At 40.4% G+C, this 17,435-nt stretch overlaps 1 protein-coding gene across 1 annotated transcript in view; it reads left to right on the forward strand.

Annotated features, from left to right (window-relative positions):
• GLI3 (GLI family zinc finger 3) overlaps nt 1–17,435 on the forward strand; it is a 193,820-nt gene that overhangs the window by 122,337 nt on the left and 54,048 nt on the right. Inside the window, exons 4-6 of the mRNA XM_054384768.1 lie at nt 2,196–2,401; nt 7,436–7,582; nt 15,471–15,672. Coding sequence (XP_054240743.1) covers nt 2,196–2,401; nt 7,436–7,582; nt 15,471–15,672 — 555 coding nt within the window. The remainder of the gene's footprint in view (nt 1–2,195; nt 2,402–7,435; nt 7,583–15,470; nt 15,673–17,435) is intronic.

Genomic DNA, 17,435 nt, shown 5'->3' on the forward strand with positions numbered 1-17,435 from the left:
TGTTGGAAAAACTCTGTGGGAGAGGATGCAGAGCAAGTTCTGCCTTCCCCTAGTTTACAATGAGGTGTAAAGTTTCAAGCAGCCTCACTGAAAACGTCCCTGCCTTTTGTTGTGCTGAAGCCTTATTGCATCCCCCAAAGTAGCTTCAGGCCCAAGGCAGAGCACACCCCTTGACAAGCTTTTTAAACAGTGTCCTGTTGGAGAAGCAGCAGATAAGGCCAGGGCTCCTGCTTCCTTGCAGGCTCTTCAGGTTTCTGTTTCTGAGCTGAGATCACATTAGAAAAAAAAAACACTTGTAAAATGACATCCAGATTGAATTTTTTTGTTACTCTTGTGTTACATTTGCTGTACTGTATTTTCCTCACTGCCAGGATGGGAAATGTAATGTGATTCCCGGCTATGGTATTTTTACTTTGTACATCACCATAAGTTTTAAGGCTTCTGCCTTCCACACTCATCCTGAAAGGGAACCACAAGGTAGAAAATGTTTGATGGGTGGTTGGGTTTCACAGTACCAACAAGAGTAAAGCTTCATTTCCACCATAAAACAAAAGTGCTTCAAAACTGTACAGAAAAAAAGTGCTCTGAGGAAAGGAGATGCTTGTTTTGCACAGTGGTGGAAAGCAGCTTCTGGTTTCAGGTTCTCAATGTGTGTTAGATACAGTGAAGGCATACCAGTGAATGACTGGGCTTTGTGTGGGTCACTTGCTCAGGTGCCAGTCACTATTGTGCTGCTGGTACATGCTGCCAGCAGACAACAAATGCAGCTCTTTGACCAACTTCGGAGCTAGGAGGTCATTTCATGTGGCAAGGCTAAACTGGCTTACCTTGCAGAAAGCCTAGGAGGGCAGGAAACACAGGAAGCTGAACAGGGAAGGGAAAAAAGGAAGAAAATCACAAACTAAAAACTTTTATTCCCTACATTTTACAGTCCCTTATGGATTTTGTAGCAGGGAAGCTGACACTGTGTTAGGAATGCATAACTTTGATCTCTCTTCCACTCATGGGCTAGCATTTCCACGCTGATGGCAGGGCAGAAGTGGCTCCTATGTAAGATTACATTCTCTTGGCCTTTTAGGTGATGACAACTATCTCCATTGATCATGGTATGTGTACGTTAAAGGGAAAAAAATATTTCTTGTTTTATTATTCTTTGTAAGCCAGCAGCATCAAAGGAACAGGCTGCCCTCACTGCTCTCACAGCTGCTGCCTGTGTCTGTGCTGTATATATGCTAAATTAATTGGAAAAACAGGGACAAAAAGGCATTTAGTTCAGGTCAACCAGTTGGACTACAGCAAATGTATGACAGGCTTAATCATTGTCTTCTGCCAAAGAACAGGTTGGCAGGGGCAGGCACCCCAACCCCTTCTGATGAAATTCTGGCCTTTTTCCAGTGCCTTTGGAGGCAGGATGCTGTGAGAGGAAGGTCCCTACAGAGAGCCTGGATGCTGTCATATCCACAGTGTAGGGTGGTGGGGAGGGTTACAGCAGGTTAGTTATCTTTTGTCAGACGTGAAGTCAGCTTTCAGCTGTGGTTCATCACAGCTTCATAGCCTGAGAAGGCACCACAGCTCTCACTTTGCAAGAAAGAGGTGTAGTTCATCAGTATGGTCTTGTTACAGTCTCTGGTGCCATGCTAAAAACAAATGTAGGCAGCAATCTTCCTTCCTTTGCCACCAAGTTTTCAGCATCTTTCATGGGAAGGGATATCAACAAAAAAAGTCTTGCACTTTCAGGAACAGCACGTTGGTGAATGAAGGAAGTGGGCACAGTAGCTCTCAAAACTCTTTTTCCAACAGCCCTGTGGTTTTGAAGATGTAAATGATTCAGCATCTCAGTGTGTCCTCCATATTGCACCAAGAATCAGTATGTGGCCTACAGGGTGCGTGTTTCCCACTAATTGAAATGATTTTCTGCTGAACTCCATGGGGAGATGGTATTGAGGAATATAAAGATTAAACCAAATATAAACTCATGTTAAAATCGATAGAGAAGTGTTGCTAATAATGGGTACACGGAAGAATTAATTTGCTATCCTTTTTCTGTCCAGGCAGTTGACTTTAGTGGAAGTTCTTACATGTGCAATCCAGTTGTTACTCTTGAAGAAATGAATGTGTTACCTTTACGGTATTTTCATTTATCATATTGATAACCTGGCTGTTTTTTGTCTGTTTTTCTGTCTTTTGTCTTCTAGGCCTTCTGCCTTATCTAGTAGCCCAACATACTCAGAGCTTCCATTCCTTAGAATTTCACCGCACCGAAACCCTGCTGCAACATCAGAGTCTCCCTTCAGCACCCCTCACCCATACATTAACCCCTACATGGACTACATCAGGTCCCTGCACAGCAGCCCATCCCTCTCCATGATCTCGGCAGCCCGTGGACTCAGCCCAACAGACGGTGGGTTAAGACAGGCTTCCTGTTTTCTGTCATTGTAGCAACTTAAGTTATATTAATCTTGTCAACATTTTTCCCCCTTGTTCAAAGCAGCTCCAGCAGGTTTGTCAGACATATTCATTATGTCATAAATGTTTCAATACTTCATCAGCCGATCAGGGCTCATTTGTACATCTCAGAAAATTTGAAACTTCAGGGAGGAGAAAAAAAAAAAAAAGGCAGCCCTGCCTCATTCAAAATTTAAGCTGGAAGGGTGGGGTGGTGTATTTCTTGTGATATCTTTTGTTTGTGAAGCAGACAAGAATCACCAGGCTGTGATTCTGTTCTCCCAAGAAATCCAATGGTTTGAGCCAGTTTCTTCAGGAGTGTACATCCTGGACTTCCTCACCTGCTAAAGACTTGTTAATTAAAATAGTATTTTCTAATCATGTAAAGCATGTGTTGGTTTGTTATATTTAATCAATGGTTCTGTTAAAGTTATGGAGAATTATTTCAGTTTACATTTGCCTCTGACATGGCCAAATGAAGTGATGCTAACATAGAAGTGGCTGCTGGTCAGTACTGGCCCCTTTTAATGGTGGGCAGTGTACTTTAAATCAGGTCTTGGTGTGACTCCAGCTATTACTTTCCAGCTTATTTGGGTTTAAATGACCTCCTGTGATTAGGTGAACTCTTGTCATTACTCTGGCACATTTCCTTGTCATTTCGATGGGGATTTTGGTGAAGTGAGCAATGAATAGATTTGCAGAAAGGCGTAGTCTTGTTAGCAGTAGGTTTTTCAGTAACAGAGCAAGAAATTTGACGTTTCAAATTGTAGCATTTGCTGAGGAGTGCTAAAATATAATGTATATGGAAACAAATACGTAGTGAAGGTATTGAAAGTGTTACTTGAACTACGAGAAGGCTCTCCCTAGTGTATGCAGAAACTTACCAAACAGAGTTAAACTGCCTTTAGCTGAATTTGAAAAATGAGTGGTGCACTCTATCCAAATGGATAACTAATTAATCTTCACTTATAAGAACATATACCTTTACAGTTAATCCATTAGTTATGGGCACATATTCTTATGAGAATAAATTTTAATGACCTATTGTCAGTCAAGGTGCATGACATGCACATAGGGTTTTCCTGGCAGCACTTTGGACGTTGTACAAATCCTTGCTAATTCTACCCTTTGTATTTTAAGCAAAATATTTAAAAAAAATTTTTTTTGAAGGAATAGTTTGAATGCTCAGAAATGCGTATTTGGACTCAGGGAAGTTTTGAGCTTTTGATACGGGATAAATATGGTAGAACTATAATGTAATGACATAAATTGGGAAAATCTTTGCAATGTATATTTGGCCTTTCCACAAAAATTAATTTGCAGAACACTTTGCTATCTTTCTTGCAGTAACCTTCAGATCACATTCTTGTGGTATTTAATTTGTGCTTAGGATATGCTCCGGTTGCCCCTAGAAAGAAAGAGGGAAGGAAATCACTGGTCACACAACCGTGTGACATTAATCTGTACAGGTTCTAGGTCTGAGGTACACAATGCTGAATTCACTTGTATAGATATGGGCACATAGTGCTGTCTGAGATGCACTGCGGTATCTGAACTGGCACCCAGCTGACTCACCAGAAGGCAGAGATCTCCTAGAGGTGCTTTGTTATATTCATCAAGCCAGTAGTAATCTCTCTGAAGCTTGTCTCAGGCTAGATTTTGGTTCCAGACACCTAAATTTACATCTCTAGAGTATAGAAATCTGCTTTTTAATTTGGTGTGTTGTTTTGCTCTTAGATAGTAAAGTGAGTTCTATGCGATGCAGGCAGTGGAGCCTTAGAGAACTATTCACTTTGCCCAGATGTAGACACTTGGATATTACCAGCTGAATATGGAGCTCTGTCATAACTACCACAGTGTTAAGAGACATCTTTCTTCGGTGTAGGTGTTGGGTGTTAGTTCAAGTCTGTGAAATACCTTTCCTTAACTCCAGCTGCCTCCTCAGAGAGGTTGCTTTTGCCTGAAAGGCTCTTCTCCTACCTGCCAGCCTCATGTAGGTGCCTAGGATACCTACAGGCATTCAGATGGCACAGTCACTCAGGTGCGGACAATGCAGTTGGGTAGCTGCTGTCTTAACACTCACCTCTTGAGCTTGGATCGTGGACTGTATGCATAACCTTAGCCCTTTATGAGTACAAACTAAAGTTACTAGCTTAAAGCTTCTTTTTTGGGGGTTTAAACAAATACACGTTACTTCATGTTTCCTCTAGGCTCACACTTACCTTTGACCACCTTTGCAGAACAGCCCAGCACTTTTTTCTGTAGCACTTTGTGAAAATACAGTAGCTTGAATGAGGCATTGGAGACATTTTGGTAGAACAGCATGCTTATCGAAAAGCTGGTAAATTTTCTCTCTAGAATCCATAGTTTGTTGTGTGATCAAAAAGGATTACAGAAATATACTTTATTAGGTTCCTTGGGATCAGGTAGTCCAAGTCATGGCTTGTGCACTACTAGAATGCAAATAAACCCCTTCTGTAATTTAAATGGGTACCTGCATGTAATGTACTGATAACATAATGGACACCATAGTTTAAGTTGTACAGTATTTGAACTATGAAACCTTGGAAGTTGTTACTGTTCTGCTGATAGTGAGATTTTTCTTGCTACCTTAATTGTTTTAGGCCAGTGAGATAAATAGGTCAGTATACTCTTTGGCTCAGTCTGTTGACTCAGATCTAGAGATGGTCAGGAGCCAAAACAATCTAGAACATAACAAGGGGTAGTTTCACGTTCACTACAAGTCTTGCCAGCTGCAATTAGTGACTGCCACTGCAGCAGTAATGGTGGAATGCCTCCTGTCTTGTTACTTCATTTTACCCAGCAGGTTCAGTGGGCTGGGGGTGGCCAGGGACTCCTCTGAGTAACACAGAGAGACCAGGGCATGGCTAAGGACTGAGTCGTTGGTGTTCGTAGAGCAGAGCGCTCGAGCAAAGCTCAGCAGCACCCACAGTGCAGAAGCACCTGCCTCCCCTTGTCAAAAAAAAAGGGCAGGGACAAAGCTGAAGCTCTCCAGCAATAATCAGGAGAAAATTCAAGTCTGTGGGCCTTCCCTTTTACCCTTCATTTACCCTTCATACAATATGTCGTTTAGTAGGCTAGTTTTTTATGTTTGAAGAAGGTGGTAAAGAATGATCTTTAAAGAGCATCAGAGCGTTTCTCAGTGTATGGAACGTTTAGTAATGCAGTTATGTGCTCACTCTTTCCTGCAGCAGTTAATTTTAAAGTTTTCAGCCAATGTTGTTGTTAGTTAACCCAGACACTTATGTCAGAAAGCACAGGAAGCATTTTAAGTATGTCTGGAAAGATATGATGGTTGCCTACCACTGTAAACTTTTTTGAAGTAGTGATTCAGTGTGATTTACTACTCCTCATGTAAAATTCAGTCTGAATGTTTTTCTTGCCATTTCACACAAGGTGGTGGTGGTGGTAGCTGAAGTAGGTTTTAATATATTGAGAAATCAATTTGTAATTTGCAAAAAAATACCAACAACATTTGATTTGTCTCAGCTCATTTTTATGCCATTTCTGTTCCTTTTTGATGTACTTTGATTTTTCTGAACCTTTCCTGAAATTGCTTTTGTTTAACTTTATAACATCAAAAGCACATTCTTCCATTTTCTTTGCTGAAAATAAACTCTACACTTTGAAATCGTGCTGAATAAACTTCTCTCCAAACTCCAATGCAGTATAAATGGTGATTCTTTTCTTCTAAGGGTTAAATTGAAGATATGATTCTGTAATCTAAAGATAAATTATCCTTTTTAGTGATACTGTGTAAGGAACAATATTCAGGTGTTAAGTTCATAATTCAAAGAATTTCAGCTTAAAATTTTGTTGCCACTCAAGGTTCAGTTGCTGAGGTTAAAAAATAACTCTCATAAAATAACATGAAAAATACAAAAATAATCTATGGGAATGTAGCCCATCAACTGAAGAAGCTGGATGTGTTTTAGGCAAATCTATGCGCCATTTTCTAGTCATCAGAGTGTAGAGAAATCTCAACTGTTCAGCAAGTGGGACAAGTGAAGAGCAGAGAAGCTGGCTGCTCACTTCTGGTCACAAAGCAAGTTGGAGTCAGAATCAAGGAGATGTAGCCCTGCTTATTTTATGAGTACTTTTCACACAAGGCCATGAAATGACCAATCACTTTCTGTAGCATCTGAAGCCTGCTGAGATGAGACAATTGTTCGTGCAGTTGCCCACTAGTTGTTGGCATGTTTGAAAACTGGGGGGGAACAGAAAGCCTTTCTGTCGTGTAAAGATATGCGAGCTAACATAAGTCATTATCAGATGACTCCATCACTGCCAGAATCCATCTGGCCTATGTTTTTCACTCTGTAGACATGTTCATGTGTCCAATATACTTCTGTATGAACTTTGAAGGATGGGATGGCTGCGTTCATTGACTTCAGCTCTCCTCCCAAAAAAAAAAAATGCCCCTTTTTGTTCATGAACAACTAGTATTTGTCCTGAAAACATGCTTTACCCTTCGTAGCTCCTAAACTTAGAAACGAACTGACCCTGTGGGTGAAAATCTTGTGGTCCTCTAAGCAGAGGCTCCAGAAACTTTAGTGTTTATGGACATTCAGCTGAGTTGTTACCTTAGAGATGGAATCCTTTGGGACAGGAATGAGGTAAATGGGAATCAAGCTCTAAGAAAGGTTTTTCTGCTTTTTTTATGTCACTAAATAAATCATATTAGTTTCCATTGCTGTCAGCCTGTCACTTTTTGGGTCACTTAATAATAAATATAAAAATATGAGATCACTAGGCTCATTAATACTTCATGCCTTGCTGGGTTTTGAATGGTGTCTTTGCAGTACCATTGGTTAGAATGTATTGACTGATGGTGGCTCTCTGCAGATGTTGCATTGCATTAAAAAATAAACAAGCTGGTTTAATAGCCAGAGAAACCAGCAGCGTGATAAAACTTCTCCCTCTTGTTTATGTTACGTCATTAATGGTGCTTTTTATGTTGTGTTTTTAGCTCCACACGCTGGCGTCAGTCCAGCTGAGTATTACCATCAGATGGCTCTCTTGGCAGGCCAGCGCAGCCCCTACGCAGACATCATTCCTTCAGCTGCCACTGCAGGAGCTGGTGCTCTTCATATGGAATATCTTCACGCCATGGATAGTAAGTGATGTTTTCTAGAAATGCAGAGAGTCCTACAAAGGGAACTGTGGAGGTCATTCCTGGTCTGACCCAGGAGGCCTGCACACAGATAGAGAGGTGAGGCTGGAGGGCCAAAGCATTGGTTGCCAAGTGGCCAAGGGTTACGTCACGTCTGGAAGTAAAGTTTGCAAGTGAGTTGGGAGAGGAACAAGACTGCTGCTGAAAACAGGTTATAAATTCTATTTCCAGCAGGGCTTGAGTGCTTTTGTAAATCTCCTTTTCTACTCATAACCAGTAACTCAATTTCATCATTAGGATATTTCCCTAATGAGCTTTCTGTTAACAGAAGGTTTACATCTGGTTTTCCTTTAAGAAAGCGTGTTCCCCTCCTTCATAGAGGGTGGTAGTTATGCTTACAAGTTGTGTATCATAGAGAGTGATAGGCTTTAAGACCACTTCTAAGATAAAGCAGCTTGCTGAATTCTCAAGGATCTTGTCTTAGTTTTCCCTATTAAGAGCTTGCTTTCTACACGAGCATCTTTCAGACCTCTAATCTTTCTCTCTGGTGAAGGAGGAAAGAGAGCTATTCCAAACTGCTCACTGCTGCTGCCAGAAGGGATTATGCAGAGCGCTCCCCTCTAGTTATTAGATGCTTACATGTCTTTTGAGATGTACTCTCTTCCTTCCAACAAGAGAAATAAAAGGTGGTGACTGCTGAGTCTTGCTTGGTAGTACAGAGCAGTACAATAGCATTAGACCACCTTGTTGTCCTACAGCTTTTAAAAATCTCTGTTAGCATGCAGTGTTGTCTTCCCTGCTGTTGGCTGCATGCCATAGCTGCTGATCTCAAGGAGTGTGGGAGTTGGGAGGTTTACTTCTGGAACGTATGGGAATATAGATAGCTATCCCTGCAGAACACATGCCTGGGAGTGTGAAGTAGTTGAATGACCAGCAATTTTTACAAGAATCAGGTGAGACAGATAGTTTCCCTGCCCAGTTTCTCAACTATTTTCATTCTCCCACCTTGATAGTGAAGGATTTTTTTAAGTTTCTGTTTCTGTTATCAGTTTCTGTTATCAGTTTCACTTTGCTGGTAGCATTGCACTGTGATCTTACAGTAATGTAGCATAACTCAAACCCACTTTGGAAACATAATAAACCCACACAAGTAGCCTGGCCTTAAACCAGAAATTAATGTGTAGGCTTCAGTGCTTGAAACCTCAAGAATATGGTGCTTCTTGATCTAGATTTTGAGAAGAATAGGGAGAGACAAAGTACACTACTAATGCATTTGGTGCATATTAGTAATATCTTGCAGAATGGAAACTTTATTATGCATAGTTCAGGTAATATAAATCTACTGCTAGTTTCCAGCTGCAAGTACAAATCCCCAGCCTGCGTGAATGGGCATGACTTCACTGAGTTAAAGAGATCACAGAATTATAGAATAATTTGGGTTGGAAGGGACCTGTAAAAGTCATCTAGTCCAAACCCCTGCAGTGAGGAGGGGTATATGTTCTGTACTCAAGTATTTTTGGTTCCTATTGGGAGAGAGTTTCTGAATGCATGTAGGTAGTGTTACCAAACCACATAACTGAATGCAGACTTGATTGAGTCTGTTCACTCTACAGGAAGATGGATGCCCAGATGTATGCAAGAAAATTTCACAAAAACAGAAGACATTCCAGTATTCATACAAATGATGATATTTGCACAAAGGACCTTAATGTTTTAATACCAGTTCTGTACTCTGCAATAATCCATACAGAACTGCAAGATTTTGTATCCCAAGAATATTCTTACTTGAGGAAAAGTGTTTTGACCTGTGCCCATAACTTCAGCCCCTTCATAAAAGGTACCTAAACACTATCTCTAATTGCTGGGATATTTGCTGTCACCAGCTTTAGCTAGGATATATTTGAAATACACTCTTTAATTTGTTTTGTGTTTGTTTTTAAAAATTAAGATCACACGTTTGAGATTCATTATAGAAGCAACTTTTAAATTAGGGAATATTTCAGAGTTAAAGACAAAAACTGTGTAGCACTATTATGCAAATGGGTTATTTTTCAACAGTAAATAGAGAATTAAAATAAGAGTGAATCCTAGTAGGGTCACTCAGCTCACCTTCTGTATTTGATGAGAATGTGTTTAGTCAGGCAATAGCTGCTTTTATCTAAATAGAGTATGAAGCTACCCTTTCACTTTGTAAAAACTAATTAAAACTATCTTAACTTGCATGGTTATACAGTAAATTAATTGTCATTAAGTAGAAATCTGAATGTCCTATCATTCATCATGCTAAAGAAAACCCCTTTCGTCTTTGTCAGAGTTTGAGATTAGAAAGGAGAACAAAACAATTAGCAGGAAGCCTTTTAAGGCTTTTAGAAAATAAACAATGCGAATGCCCATGTTTGCATCTAATAACAAAGTGCAGCGATCAATGCAAAGCACTGCCACTTGTTTGGATCTTTCTTCTTTGGGTGTTTTTTATGGTGATCTTAAAGTACTCTTTTGCCTTTGCCCCTTCTTGTTCAAGGAAACAGAAGAGAAATTGGTAGCTTCCCTTATTATCTGCTATCAAATTCTAAGCAAGTTGACTCAACTCACTCAAAGGCTGCTGCTCATTTATTCCACACAACAACCAAACAGATACAAGCAAGGCATTGTTCTTCTTTCATGAAGCAAGTCTGTCTCCTAATTGTGTGTTTATACAGCATCTAACATAGTAATTTGGCATCTCTGCCCTCTCCTGTAGTATAAATTATAATTCCAGCACCAGTGTGCACTGAGCACAATAGTATGCTACATACAGTTTGTGTGGGTTTGGGCCTTTTGTTTTGCTCTCTGGTGCTGCAAAACAGATTTCAATTGGAGATGATAGGATTGGGAGAAACATTAATCAGAAAGGTAAATCTTGCCTAAAGAGTGCTAGACTTCAAATTTGAAGCTCTGAACGTCACTGTCTAATACATTGTGGAATGCTTAATTGTCATTTTAACTCATCCTGTCCTGGGCGGCATGGAAAGTGGACCAGAATTCTCTTTGCTACTATAAAAGCTTTTGTGGCAAAAATCTCTGACCAAGTTTTTCTGTCTTCTTGCTTGATGTAAAGGGGTTAGAGGTACTGCTGCCTCTGGTATAACATCAAAGTAACTTGGAGGGGAGAAGATGTCAACAACTGAAATTTCTTGTTGTGTCTCTAAAGATGCTGTGTGCCAAAACTGTCTTTCAAGCACCTAATTCCAAGCCATGGCCTTTTGGGCTTGATGCCTACGTTTTCCACTTGCAGAATATGTTTTACTCTGCTTTTAAATTGTGTTCCATGGAAGGCAAGCAATATGCTCTCTGAGGTTTCTAGAGTCACCCCGAAAGCATTAATAACCTCACTCTGACTAACTTTTGCCTGTGCTCACTCAGAATGGAAGGTTTTTCTTTCTCAAAGGTGGTCAACATTGACCTATCCTTTTTGTCATTAGAAGCACTGACAGCAATCCAACTGATGTAAAGAACTCAGCCAGCCTGAAGAGTTATGCAAGTGTGAGAAGCTTTGGACTGCGTTTGATTTCTGATTTTTAGGTACAGTTAAAGAATTAGGGTGGGGTAGCAAGGCCATTCCTTTTCCTCTCATACTCATGATAGATTTACTGTTTTGAAAACTAAGAGAATTTGTGACAAACTTTTATGAAATGAAAACAAAGTTTACACATCTGTGAGCAGAAAACAGAAGGAAAAGAAAGAAAAAGAAGCTTTAATGTAGAAAAGAAAATATTAAAGTTCCATATTCACAGCCTTCCACAAAAACTAGTGCCTGAGACAGATTCAAAGAAGTTTGATATAAAGGGATGGAATAAAAAAAAGGTTTGATGAAGTTTGATTTAAAGGGATAGAATAAATGATACATGTCTGAAGATTGCCTTATAAATGATTAAGCAATGCTAAAAACTTCAACTCAGAAATCAAATTCATGGGCAAATTTGCTGGATGGCATATTCAATTTTTGAAATTTATGATGGAGATAGATATCTGTTATTTTAGAATTGATCTCTACCCCAGGAATAAGATCTTTTCTTCTGACACTCAATGGACTTTTTGTCAGCACACTCAAGGCTGTAATATCAACTACTGACTTTTTATTACTATCATGTCTGCTCCAGAAAGGTGACATTCCAAAACAAGTCTTCACTGTCAGCTTCTCTTTGCATGCTTTGCCAAAGCTAATGTTTTTTTTTCCAGCACTTGCACAGAGGTTGAGGGATTTTTAGTGAGTTCATGCTCCTGTATTTTTTGGTTCTGCAGCATTATCAAGTAGGGAATGTAATGCTTTGGTGGGAGAACACTGTGAGCAGATGAACATCTCAGCTTGCTAAATAAATATTGGAAGTGTTTGTTTTTAAAATAAATGTCTGGGCAAGACTGAGAAGTTTGTTTCAGTATTCAGAGGCACTGACAAATTGTGACCTATTCCTTTTTATAGTAACATACTAACTAAGACTGATGTTATTTTAAATTAATAGTTTAGCAAATGTCCTGCAGTGTGGTCAGCTCATGTTTCGGCATGTGAAACCTAATTAAACCATGAAGATCTGAAAAAATAGTAATTCCAGTTAATTGTATTTTCAGTTTTGAAAGTCATGGCCTCCCTTGAAGTGAATCCCTTTCTCCTGTGATCAGACTGTAGATCTCTTGCCTGGCCTCAGCCATTGGTTCCTGATGTGAAGCAGAAATACTCCTTTTTTACGGGAGACTGTTGCCCCTTAGGACGTTGTTTCGGTCCCAGGTAAATGGAGAGGACTGACCAGTTCCCTGATCTAGGCAGAGCCTGAGACAGGCAGTAACTTGAGGGAGAAGCAGCAGCTCAAGATTGCAGCATGGTGTGGTTGAAGCCTGGGCTCTACCCCTCACAGCTGGGAAGGGTGTCGTTATTCATCACTGGCCACAGATCTGGTGCATTCCATGCAGAGCAGGGACAAGGATGTCCTGGCAGCAACTGGTGGGCAAGGGGGAGATTTAATGAACATCAGGCAGAGAGGGGGCCTCTTACAAAAACCATAGCATGACTTAGGCAAGGGATAAAGGAGATGGGCTCAGTCCAGAGAAGGCAAGGAGAAGGCAAGTCACTGCGTTTTTTGAGGATCTACCAGGCACCTCAGTTTATACAGGGGGTATAAATTGCCCTCCTGTGTGATCTGTTGAAGGCAACCATGCTTCTCTCCAAAATCACAAGAGCTCTGATAAGTTGTCAGCAGTGTTTGTTCAGTCCACTCTCAGATGTGAGCTGAAGCACCAATGAGTCTGCTTGGGCAGCTGTGGCACCAAAACTAAGTGGTGTCTGACTGCAGAAGCAGCAAAATGCAGCTGTCATCTCCTGCTTTTATTGCCCAGTCTACCTTCAGCCCAGGTGCTGGTGTTCTTAACAACTGCTCCGCTTTTGTGATCAGCCTTATGCTCTCTAGTTAGCATCAGTAGCCATCAGTCCATGTTTATAGGCTTGTAATGAATTTATCAAATAAGTGACAAACTCTTTATAGTTGTTTGGATTCAAAACTGGACTTTAGATCCACTAGAATTCTTTTTTCAAAAGTGTTTTTTCTAGAAATCACATTTGAATCTGTTCCTACACAGCCATCAGTGGCACATAACAGAAATTTAACTAGGTCTTGCTTATGAAAAGAGAGGGAGCTGTGCTTCTGCTCTCAGCATCTCTGCTGCCTTCTGGCTGGCACAATGAGGTCTGTGCCCATTGCATTCGAGGGAAACAGAGGGCTCAATAATAATATTCACACAACTGCAAACTGTTGCCATTGTACATAGCACACCATCAAGATGGCTGGTAGCACATAGTAGGGTGGTGGCAGTACTTGAGTGACCTCTCATTTTGCTGGTCAGCAAGTATCTAGATGGTCTACCTTGTCCCCCTTCACTTGATCTTTAACCAAGAGTGTCTGTACTCAGCTATCCCCTTGTAAAACCACAATAACAGAGTTTATTCACCTTAAAGCACTTGAATTGTGTCCTCAGCTGAGGCAGAATTCAGAGGTGTCCTCCTTCATGCTGGCTGAAGAGTCAGCAGAGTTGTGGATGAAAGACATAAGTACAAAGTATTACTATTTTTGTTTCACCTTTACATGTGTAGTGCATTTCCATATTAAATATGTTGCAGTTTTTTATAACTGCTGGTCATTGCTGGGTTTTATTTTAGCACAAGTAAAAGATCTCTGAGAGGCACAAAGCACAGCACTAATAAAATACCAAGCAAACACAGTACAATAGCAAACTCATATAAAGGATTACATATAAACAGATTACATAAAATAATGTGTAATAGCTTTCAGAAAGAAATAAATTGCTATGCCTAATTTTTAAATGATGAATCAAGAGCATGAATATTCACTGAAGCAGTATGGGCTAAGGCCTGTTGAGGAAACAAAGCTCAAAGGAAAAAGCCTATTACCCAGATGCTGAAGAGAATTGATGCCCATGTTGGCTAGTTGAGGCAACTCAAAGCACAAATTAGAAGGTGGTAGCAGGTAGGAGGTGGTAGATCTGCTCATACAGGCACAACAGCAATAAAATAACAGCTTTAAATACGAGGTTAAAATCTTGAATAGCACACAGGAAAAAAAGGGCAATCTACTCAGCTGTGTAAGAAAAACATAGTGGCAGATTCTGATCCATCTCTGTCCCTGAGGTGAGTCTAATTGAGCTCTTCTCCTTGTTAACATTAGAGCTATAAACTTAAATATTCTGCTGAAAAATGGTACTGGGCACAAAGACTTAAGTAAAAGTTAGGAAAGACAGACCTATAATGGAGACTCCTGGCCAACTGTGAATTATTAGTAAGTTACAGAGAATATCAGGGACTGTGGGAGAACTAGCTGTAAAGTAGGCATCAAACCTGAGACCTGCATGACCCTGACTGTTGGGATCATTAGGAATCAGTCCTTTCCTACAGGTTAAAGGGATTAAAAAGGTAGAAGCAGCAGCAGAACTGTGAAAGGAAATAGTTCAGTACGCAGTGGGGAAGCTCATTCTTTTCGGTCTCAACCAAGGTAGAAAATAATTAAATAAAGGGCAGACATTTAAGGTGATGTATCTTCCATCAGGACTGCAGAGAGCTGGGATAACATGGTAAAATAGAGCAGAGGAGGCAGAGGTTTCCAGAGAAGCAGAGAACATTTGGAAGCACAATACATCTTTATTAAATGGTATCTATATGGTTGAGATCCCTGTGCTGCTTTGAAAAGCTTAATCTCTAGTTTCAAAGAAATTTGGCAGTTGTAGGCACCTGTATGCCCCAACACAAGAATATCATGGGATCCTGGACAAATTCAAATAAATCTTACTGTCTCTCAGTGTAATGCTGTGAATGTCAATTTGACTTCTGCTGATAGAACAGCTCTTTATAGTGTTTTTCCAGTGATTTTTAGTCTGGCATCAGGTATCAACCAGGCACAATTAGAGTCAAAGCTGCCTCTTCATTTCTGCATTGTGTTTCACAAGTTTAGCTTTAGCTGGGTGTATTAAAGTGATGTGGGTTTGGGTTTGCTGGCAGCCCGGATCTGAACCACTATCTCATTGCTCATGGTTGAATTAATGATGTGAATGTCTAAGAAGCCATCAGATTCATAAATCACCAGAAATGAGAGGGATAACTCATAAAAGTCTTTTCCTTTTGTTTAGCAATTTATCATTGTGCTTGCATGTTAATAAACAGCTCCCCTGAGGTAAGCCACAGGAAGATGGATTTTTCTTCCTAATTTTCTTCAATCGTAGCCAGTACATCACAAGTGGAGAGAGTGGGCTTGTCACAGCGTGTTGGTGTCTTGTGACTCCCTCTACCCGTCACTGACAACAAATAAATGCGATTAAGTACCCTGGTGGATAATTATTTATGTTTACATAACAGGCGCCAGGTTTCCGAGTCCAAGGTTGTCAGCTAGACCAAGCCGAAAGCGTACGTTGTCCATATCCCCCCTGTCTGACCACAGCTTCGACCTTCAGACCATGATCCGGACATCTCCAAATTCCTTGGTCACAATTCTCAATAATTCTCGTAGCAGTTCCTCAGCCAGTGGTTCTTATGGCCACTTATCTGCAAGTGCAATAAGGTAAGACCAGCGTTTTGTACCTCTTACGGGTATGTTCTCTTTTGTGTGTCGTACACACATAGGCAGATGTGAACGGATGCTCACATCTTCTCTTTGGTTTTGTCAGTATCTGTGGTTTACAGGTTCTGTCACGTATGGTCACTGGAGCTTCTTTTTTTGTCTTGCTCAGAAAAATATCCACAAAGGACTTTTTTTGGCATGTTATTGTCCAGGGCAGGTAATACTCTCTCTGATCAGCAGTAATCAGGTGTGCCAGGCATCTATTTTCAGAGAAGAAGCTCCAAGATAGATTTATGACATAAGTCACTTGGGTTCTTCTGGCCATAGCTATCATGAGCAGTGAAGTACACCTGCATCACTGTCACCAAAGAGTAAAGCACAGACATGTGGTACTGTTCAATTTAAGTGTTTGGCTAGAAAGAACTTCTTGGTATTCATCTCCAAGTATTTTTTCATATTTCAGTTTGTACATTGAAAGATCAAACTTTCTGTGGCTATATAAGCTCTTTTTTTTCTACCAGGTAAGTACAGTTATCATCCAGTATCATCAGAAATGCTCTGATTTTTCACAAATCAGCCAAAAATGGTTGTTCAGGAGGCAGAAGAGCAGAGTGATAAGGGAAGAGATGGACAGAAGTTGTACAGGAAAGGGAAGCAAAAACAGGGTACAGGGAGAAGGAACAGAATCAAGGGTGTCAAAAAAAAAGGGGGGAGAGGAAGACAAGAGAAGCAGCAGAAATAATAGCTGCAACTGCAGAACATCCTCATATTTGTGACATTGCTATATGTTAACTGAGAAAATCCCTTTTGGTATGCCAAAAAAGGAAATTCCTCACTTCTCCAAAGTCTCAGAAAATAATGGTTCTGCGTTTGTGGCATTCAAACAAAGAGTGCTGATGAGTTCCCTGGCTTAAAAGCAGCCTCCACCATCAATTTGCATTGAGGTAAAGGGGCAAGTCCCCACAGCAGTATCTTTGAGTTCTAAAAGACCCAGTTTTGGCAAGGCTCAAACGTCTCTCCAGCAAAAATAACACACACACAACTTCAAAAACTGACTACAGGGGTTTGCACTTTTGAAGAAAATGGGGCATGCAACTCTTGTGTTAGAAACCATGAGCCTGCCATACTTTGAAAGTGACAGTACTGTAAATATTTGGTATCAGTGTAAGTGCTGTTGGGTTTTTTTAAGCACTTCTTTCAAATAGTCATGTTTCATATCTCTGGTATACTTGAATAGCTGGATAGTATTTCACAGGTATGATATCATAGCTCTGCAATACATCTCTGTAACCACAGCCTTAATTACGAAGCTCTATAGTGTGGAATATGATTTATGTCAATAGCTGGCAGCAGCTTGGAACCACATCTGTTAAATACATGTACTATGTAGAGGTACACTGTACCAGTTGTCGTTAAGATGGGATGGCATTTCAATGACTAACCTCCTTTTCCGTTGCTTGTAAAGCAAATAGTGCATTAAAGTTGGCATAGTCTCTACAGAGGAGTAAGTCTTCCCTCCTTTTACTCTTCCTCCACAGCTGGAAGTAGTGGGTATATGTTTTTGAGACATAGAATCACAAACCTAAGGGCCATCTCCTGCAAAGCCAGAGTCAGATGAAAAGTTCTGTTGAAGCTGCAGAACTGGAGTAAGGTAAAGATGCTAAGGAAGAAAACAGTGAGTCTTGTGAACTGAGCAAGTGAGGCTTGTGTGACTGAGCTTATGGTTTACTGAAGCTTTCAGCACTTCCTGATCATACTTTCCA

Source organism: Indicator indicator, chromosome 11, assembly GCF_027791375.1.
Source record: "Indicator indicator isolate 239-I01 chromosome 11, UM_Iind_1.1, whole genome shotgun sequence".
Lineage (NCBI taxonomy): Eukaryota > Metazoa > Chordata > Aves > Piciformes > Indicatoridae > Indicator > Indicator indicator.